Source organism: Podarcis melisellensis (assembly GCF_964234715.1).
Source record: "Podarcis melisellensis genome assembly, chromosome: 13".
Lineage (NCBI taxonomy): Eukaryota > Metazoa > Chordata > Lepidosauria > Squamata > Lacertidae > Podarcis > Podarcis melisellensis.
In genome coordinates, this window is record NC_138545.1 from 23,789,997 (window position 1) to 23,798,822 (window position 8,826).

The 8,826-nt window shown below is 45.0% G+C and overlaps 2 protein-coding genes across 2 annotated transcripts; both read left to right on the top strand.

The window, feature by feature from the left end:
- Positions 1-875: 875 nt before the first annotated feature.
- LOC309354772 (olfactory receptor 10AG1-like) lies at positions 876-1,856 on the top strand (the record flags this gene model as incomplete). The annotated part of the gene is made up of 1 exon (XM_081885043.1): positions 876-1,856. The coding sequence occupies one exon, from the start codon at positions 876-878 to the stop codon at positions 1,854-1,856; it is 981 nt and encodes a 326-aa protein (XP_081741169.1).
- A 5,719-nt stretch (positions 1,857-7,575) lies between these two features.
- Positions 7,576-8,556, top strand: LOC309354773 (olfactory receptor 10AG1-like; the record flags this gene model as incomplete). The annotated part of the gene is made up of 1 exon (XM_081885044.1): positions 7,576-8,556. The coding sequence occupies one exon, from the start codon at positions 7,576-7,578 to the stop codon at positions 8,554-8,556; it is 981 nt and encodes a 326-aa protein (XP_081741170.1).
- Positions 8,557-8,826: the final 270 nt, after the last annotated feature.

Consider the following 8,826-nt stretch of genomic DNA (forward strand, 5'->3'; position numbering starts at 1 on the left):
CCCCTTTAACCTACATTCAGGAAACATGTAAAAAAAAATAATTATCCAGGCTTGTGACTAATAATTTTATGAAGCTGACCATAGATTATAGTGCTGCTTTGAATTCTGTTACACAACATTTTTATTGTTGTGAGTTACCCTGGGCTCTCTTTGGGGAAGAAGGGTGAGTTAGAATTTGAAATAATTAATAAATAAGTGTCAAACAGGCAGATGCAGAAGCGCTGTCCTCTTTTGCACCTGACCACCCTTCTCTGGATCACTGGATCACCTTGAACCCTAATCCGCAACAATTGCATGAGCTACTTTTAGTCTTTCTTCAATCACATATATCCATCTTCTTTTTCTGTTTCACTCTTCCTCTCTGTTTTTGTTCTTATCTCCCCCTTTTTTGTATTTCTTCTATTCCCCCGCCGCACACTCACAGTGCAATCGTACATGTCTACTCAGGAGTAAGCTCCATTATGTTCAATCACACCTACAGCGTCAGATTTAGGGTGATTTTGGCAGTTTCCCCCACCACACACACACACACACACACACACACACAGGGCACAGAACTAAGAGGGCTCAAAATTGAGAAGATCCATGATTGAGAAGATCCATTTGGGGTCACCAGATTTTGGCCTTGCAAAGGGCACCATGTTGTGAAAGATGACCAAAGTCTGCCTCTGGTCGACTTTACCATTTGCTCTTGGGTAAATGGATTGTTTTGCCCTTGTTTGTTGAATTATTTCTCCTCTCCTCAATAAATTGTCACTGCAAAGGACAGATGATCTCTATCCAGTCTCTAGTGGGAGGAGACAGACACTTTTACCCTTTGTCACCCACCACTGTCCTCCTGATCCAGATCCAGAAACTGGACCTGAGACTCACAAATGCCTCACTTGCCTCTGCAGATGGATGCTGAGCACGCCAGACGCTGGAAGAACCAAAGCACAGTGAAGGAATTCATCTTGCTGGGATACCAAGGACACCCTGTCCTCCTTTTTTCTGCCTTCCTGGCCATCTACCTGGCCATATTACTGGGCAATGGCCTTATTGTGGTGGTGACAACGCTGGACCCTGCTCTCCATACTCCCATGTACTTCTTCTTGCGCAGCCTCTCAGGGTTGGAGATCTGCTACACTTCAGTCACCCTTCCTAAAATGATGGCCAATCTTATCTTAGGGGACCTCTCTATCTCACTGATAGCCTGTGCTGCACAAATGTTCTTTATGCTCTTCCTGGGTGCCACAGAATGCCTCCTGCTAGTGGCCATGGCCTACGACCGCTATCTTGCCATTTGCCAGCCTCTCCATTACATGACCATCATGAGCCATAAGGTGCGGGTGGGGATGGTGGTCAGTTCCTTTGCCATCAGCCTCGTGGTGCACTTGTTGCAAATTGGGTTTGTCTTCTCCTTGCCTTTTTGTGGGCCCAATGAGATCGACCACTTCTTCTGCGACATCCCACCCATATTTCGCCTGGCATGTGCCGACCTGTTTGCCAACGAGTTGGCTGTGTATGCAGAGAACATCCTCATGGTGGTGCTCCCCTTTTCCCTCATAGTGGGCTCCTATGCCCACATCACCAGAACCATCCTGCGCATGCCATCAGGCACAGGACGCCAGAAGGCCTTCTCCACTTGCTCATCTCACCTGATTGTGGTCAGTCTCTTCTATGGCTCAGGGATGCTTGTGTACTTGCACCCACAGACAGAGGACTCCCTGAAAGTTGACAAGTTCCTCTCTCTTTTCTACACGGTCATCATTCCCCTTTGCAATCCTCTCATCTACACTCTCAGGAACAGGGAAGTGAAGGTTGCCCTCACGAAACTGTTGTGTAGGAAAAGAGCTTTTGAGGTGGGCAGAGGGTAGAATCATAGAGTTGGAAGAGACCACAAGGGCCATTGAGTCCAACCCCCTGCCAGGCAGGAAACACCATCAGAGCACTCCTGACATATGGTTGTCAAGCCTCTGCTTAAAGACCCCCAAAGAAGGAGACTCCACCACACTCCTTGGCAGCAAATTCCACTGTCGTAATCAACTTTCATCCATTTCTTAAACCTTTAAAATAATCCCTATCTCCCAAAACTCATATTGCCTTTTAGGGGATCCTGTAAGTCTCCCTGGGTGTATCCAACTAAGTCCTACTATGAGTAGACTCATTGAGATCAGTAGACCCAAGTCATTTCCATTAATTTCATTGAGTCTCCTCTGAGAAGGACTAACAATTATTACAACCAAAAAGGGTGTTGTTCTTTATAAGAAGAAAAGCAGAACGTATAACTAAAGTTTCAGGGAACTCTTATTTACCTACATGCCTGGCTCCTTTTGTCTTCTGCTCTGCTCCCCTGAATAAATGATTTTTTTGATTAAACTAATTTTGGATTTCCACTAGGATGTTCAGAGGTTCCTCCCTACATCATGCTGATATAACTACCCTATATGGCTATAACACATTTGGGGACAGGCCTGTGGAAAAGGTAGAGGGCACTGGGAAACTCCCTTCCCAATATAAGTGTGTGAACCCAACTATCTGGCCTACTACATGTTTAGAAAACTGTTGTGGGGTCCCATATCAAAGGCGAAGAATAAGGGCTTGCTGAGAATGCTCACACACACTGTGGATGTATAAATCTGTAATTTCAGTTTCTCTCAGTTTCTTCTTTTTCCAATTAATTTCATTGTCAGTTGGCAATTTCTTTGTTTAGAAATTCCAGTGAAAATTCATACACATATTTCAGCTTATTTCTGATATATGTATTTTTGCAAGACGTTTTGTCTGATTCACACATATTTCAAGCAATTTCCTCTAAAGTGTATTTTTGTGCATTATATGCACCATATATGCATATTAATGTCAGAACATGCCTGGGGGGTACACACAGCCCCCGGGATGAGACAAACCTCTCTGGGCATCTTCCTAATGCAGCGCAGCCTGGGACGTCCATAAATCTTCAGCCCCAGCACACACCAGTGACACATATCAGAAGACTATGTGCATGCTCACTCAGCAGAGTATAGCAGTAACAAAGTGGAGCTTTGGTGTGTGCATTCTAAGTATTTATTAAGCAATATATACAGGACAAAGCAATCATGGTGACTCTCTCCTTTCTTCTCCAAGAGAGAGAGAGAAGACAAAAGTACAATAGAGCGGAAGAGATAAGACTGACTTCCTTTCTCACACTTTCCAAGCCTGGAAAGTAAACACAGACATGTGATGTAACCATCACATATCCAGCAAGGGAGGAGTGAAGTGCTGACAATTATATGCACTAGATTATGTGCACACACTCCCCTAAAATGCACTTTTTAATCTTTTGTTGCTGTTGGAGAACTGCACTGCAAAATTCAGAGAAGTGCGAATTTTGAAGGGTAGCAGTGTTGCAGTTCATGTATTGGTTCAGGAAGTGTGAACTGGGCACAGGGCACATTCAAATGAATTTCTCCCTGATCCCTACCTCCACCATACCTGGGACCAGGGCAAACGCAACCCTGCCTTATAACAATTCTGCCAGGAATCCTCTGGGGATATTCACATTTCCAATATCTTAACATCACGTTTGAGGCCTGGGTGGGACATCCACTCTCCATAACAACAGAGCCAGCCCTGTGATCACACTATGATTCATGCTAAGTTGGTGCAGAATAGTGATTCTGCTAGAGGAGCCTGTGGACCATGGGACCAAACACCTAGGATTTTTACATCCCTACATGTTCTCAACACAAACTGTATTTCCAATGTTTAGCATGATTAGCACATTTGCTCCTATGGGACTCCCCACAGCCATCTTCCTCTTCCATCCTGCACATGAATGGCAACGCTATATATACCTTGGGAAAGTGTGGTTGCTAGGCAAGGACACAGGTAAAGGCTTCCTGCCCTGGTTCTTGCAAGAGAAACTAACCCAGTGCTCAGCACAGTGGCACCTCAGCTGCAAAGCAGGTAAATGTTCTTCCTTCCCTGTGCCAATTCAGTTGGGTTAGTTAGGGAACAGACCTCTAGGGAAGATAACCCAAATTAGGCTGGTAAGAATAATGGATTTGGAAATAGAAAGTGTAGCCTAGGATAGTAGATGGTGGAACTGAATTTTAGTTGAGTTACATGTTGAAATGTGGAGGAGAGCTTTGCAGGAAAGGTGAAGCAGCCACAACACTGACGAGTGATTACCTGAAACAATTTATGTTGCTCATTGACATATGATCACTTTTGAATGTATTCTGCTCTTCAGGATCCGAATTGTCCTTGCATTGTGAGGAGGTAAGGTGAAGTGATTACTTCTAGGGAGTTTGGGAATTTAGGACACTTTCATTGTTTTGTGGGTGGGATTCAAGGCATTCTGGCAACTTCAGCCTGTCACTCAATTTCATCAGTTAAAACTTTGCCAGCAAGATCAGTTAATTTTGAGTGAAGAGGAGCTGCCTCTTATCTTTACGAACCTACTGTCAATCAATTTCACTGGGTGAGCCAACTCTGTATGTTATCAGAGAAGTCCTGTCTTGTGGCATTAACCTAGGGATGGGGAACCTGTGGCTCTCCATATCTTGCTGGACACCAGTTCTCAACATTTCTGACCATTGGCCATGCTGGCTGGGGCTGATGTGATGCCCAACAAAATCTGAAGGGCCACAGGAAGGGATGTGGGTGGAGGGGGTGGGAGACAGAGTTCAATTCAGTTTGTATTTATAGGCAAACCTACATGATTCTCACTTTCTCAAACAATACATGAGCCAAAACAGTTATCCTTCAAAAGTCACACTTTTCCAAATTTTGCAAGGTGGTCCTCTACCAAAGTAATACGTACAAAAATCTATATACTGGGGTAAAGTGTACATAATAATCCATATATTAGTGAAACCAGCATGCAAAATTGTATTCCATTACACCTACTAGCTTTGAAGAAGTGTATATCAGGCAAAATTGAATACAAAATGTACATGTTTGGTGAAAATTCCCCTTAAAATACTGATGAGTTTTCATGAGATGATGATAGATAGATAGATAGATAGATAGATAGATAGATAGATAGATAGATAGATATAGAAGAATTGAATTTAAGATTGGGAAAATGAAACTGTGAGAAACAAAATTTGACAGTTTTACCCATCTCTAGCCACAGGGTTCCCATTCCTGATTTCAATAAAGAAAAAATAGGATAGTTTTTTAAAGGGCTAATTGTGTTGCATTGCCAGCTGAAACCTTCGGTATGAGCATCACTCATCCCTTTTCTTGTAAAAATTATAGTCACTCCATCTTAGAATTCTTCCCACAATCCATCATCAGTCATCCCAAATTAAGAAGACCTAGAGCTAGATCCAGGTCACTGAATCTAGAGGTCATCTTTGCCAATGAGAAATGCAACCATCCTGTGAATCTTTCATTCTTATGGGAGAAAACCAAGTGCATTGGAATGGGAGGAATTGAGATCAGTTGAAGTAATTATGTAATCATGTGAGAGTGGTTTCTTTCCACCCCATCCCTGACATTATTCTTTCATTTAAATTGATCTGTCTGCAAAGAAGGGTACAGGTGTGAGTAGATGTGCCTTTATTCTTATTCTTCTTTCTAAAATACAAGCACTTGCTACTAGAAAACATCCTGAAGCCAAAAGTGTCATCCGGCCATTAAATTGCGGACACTGGAGTTTATGGAAGGTTGAATCTCCTATATTCTTACCACCTCAAAAATGAAAGACAGATTGGACAGAGTGAGGTCTCAGTACTTGGCCATGGTCTTCCTGTAACATCAAAAATATTAGGATCCTACTGCTCTATTAATTCAGTAAGTGGTAGCAACTATAAGTTGTTGGTATATTTTCGGATAGGGTTTGCATCCAAGTGGTAAGGCTCAGGCAATCCTAAAGCCATTTTATATAGGCTTTTGACACATCAGGGTAAAGAGAGACTCTGAAGGACACCAGGGCATGTCAGATCCAGCTAGTGGCATACTGTAGGCAAGCATATGGGTTTGTCTGTGTTTGCATGACAGACAGCCTGGAGAGAGTGAGATCTTCATCTCATTTGAGGATACGGCAGCCTCCCAGCATACATTTCTTGCCACTGTTCTTCTCTAGATGGATGTTGACCTGGCCAGACACTGGGGGAAAGCAGGGAAATCAGACATTCCCCCTTTTAACCTACATTCAGGAAACATGTAAAAAAAAAAATTATCCAGGCTTGTGACTAATAATTTTATTAAGCTGACCATAGATTATAGTGCTGCTTTGAATTCTGTTACACAACATTTTTATTGTTGTGAGTTACCCTGGGCTCTCTTTGGGGAGGAAGGGTGAGTTAGAATTTGAAATAATTAATAAATACGTGTCAAACATGCAGATGCAGAAGCCCTGTCCTCTTTTGCACCTGACCACCCTTCTCTAGATCACCTTGAACCCTAATCCGCAACAATTGCATGAGCTACTTTTAATCTTTCTTCAATCACATATATCCATCTTCTTTTTCTGTTTCACTCTTCCTCTCTGTTTTTGTTCTTCTCTCCCCCTTTTTTGTATTTCTTCTATTCCCCCTGCCGCACACTCACAGTGTAATTGTACATGTCTACTCAGGAGTAAGCTCCATTATGTTCAATCACACCTACAGCATCAGATTTTGGCAGTTTCCCCCACCGCACGCACACGCACACACACACACACACACACACAGGGCACAGAACTAAGAGGGCTCAAAATTGAGAAGATCCATAATTGAGAAGATCCATTTGGGGGCACCAGATTTTGGCCTTGCAAAGGGCACCATGTTGTGAAAGATGATGTGCTGGTCCCGGGGGTAAGGTACCGTGGGTGTAAGCAGAGTCCACATGAAGAGAGGCGAGGTCCGAGGCGGAGAACCGGAAGGGGAGCAGGAACGCTGGAACAGGAGGCCGAGCAGGGAACAGGAGCACCGGATGGTCAGGAACAGGAAGCCGAGCAGGGATCAGGAACACAGGAAGGTCCGAAGCCAACAACGACGTTGCTCCCGCAACCTGGGGACGGGCTGACTGGGCTTTTATCCTCTTCTAAGGCCGGGGCGGTCCCGGCCCCCAGGAGCCCCGCCTCCTCTGGCCTTAAGGCGAGCACTCCTCCTGGGGGCAACCAGTTCCCTTCGCCTCTCTGCCCTAAGCCTCTGCAGATCAGGAGAGGCCGAAGGGTTACTGGGCCCTGGAGGAGGCTCACCTGTAGCCACTGAGTCATCAAGCCCCTCTGGGGCCAGAAGGGTTTCACCTGGGGCCAGTTCCTGGTGCTCTGCCACAGGTGCAGGCTCTTCAGCATCTAGGCCTTGCCCCAGTTCAGCCGGCCCTGGAGGCAGGGACTCCTGTGCAGGCTGGGATTCCTCTGATTCTTCCTCTGAATCGGAATCCCAGGCCATCACAGATGACCAAAGTCTGCCTCTGGTCGACTTTACCATTTGCTCTTGGGTAAATGGATTGTTTTGCCCTTGGTTGTTGAATTATTTCTCCTCTCCTCAATAAATTGTCACTGCAAAGGACAGATGATCTCTATCCAGTCTCTAGTGGGAGGAGACAGACACTTTTACCCTTTGTCACCCACCACTGTCCTCCTGATCCTGATCCAGAAACTGGACCTGAGACTCACAAATGCCTCACTTGCCTCTGCAGATGGATGCTGAGCACGCCAGACGCTGGAAGAACCAAAGCACAGTGAAGGAATTCATCTTGCTGGGATACCAAGGACACCCTGTCCTCCTTTTTGCTGCCTTCCTGGCCATCTACCTGGTCATATTATTGGGCAATGGCCTTATTGTGGTGGTGACAACACTGGACCCTGCTCTCCATACTCCCATGTACTTCTTCTTGCGCAGCCTCTCAGGGTTGGAGATCTGCTACACTTCAGTCACCCTTCCTAAAATGATGGCCAATCTTATCTTAGGGGACCTCTCTATCTCACTGATAGCCTGCGCTGCACAAATGTCCTTTATGCTCTTCCTGGGTGTCACAGAATGCCTCCTGCTAGTGGCCATGGCCTACGACCGCTATCTTGCCATTTGCCAGCCTCTCCATTACATGACCATCATGAGCCATAAGGTGTGTTTGGGGATGGTGGTCAGTTCCTTTGCCATCAGCCTCGTGGTGCACTTGTTGCAAATTGGGTTTGTCTTTTCCTTGCCTTTTTGTGGGCCCAATGAGATTGACCACTTCTTCTGCGACATCCCACCTATACTTTGCCTTGCATGTGCCGACCTGTATGCCAATGAGTTGGCTGTGTATGCAGAGAACATCCTTGTGGTGGTGCTCCCCTTTTTCCTCATAGTGACTTCCTATGCCCACATCACCAGAACCATCCTGCGCATGCCATCAGGCACAGGACGCCAGAAGGCCTTCTCCACTTGCTCGTCCCACCTGATTGTGGTCAGTCTCTTCTATGGCTCAGGGATGCTTGTGTACTTGCACCCACAGACAGAGGACTCCCTGAAAGTTGACAAGTTCCTCTCTCTTTTCTACACGGTCATCATTCCCCTTTGCAATCCTCTCATCTACACTCTTAGGAACAGGGAGGTGAAGGTTGCCCTCACGAAACTGTTGTGTAGGAAAAGAGCTTTTGAGGTGGGCACAGGGTAATCAACTTTCATCCATTTCTTAAACCTTTAAAATAATCCCTATCTCCCAAAACTCATATTGCCTTTTAGGGGATCCTGTAAGTCTCCCTGGGTGTATCCAACTAAGTCCTACTACAAGTAGACTCCTTGAGATCAGTAGACCCAAGTCATTTCCATTAATTTCATTGTGTCTCCTCTGAGAAGGACTAACAATTATTACAACCAAAAAGGGTGTTGTTCTTTATAAGAAGAAAAGCAGAACGTATAACTAAAGTTTCAGGGAACTCTTATT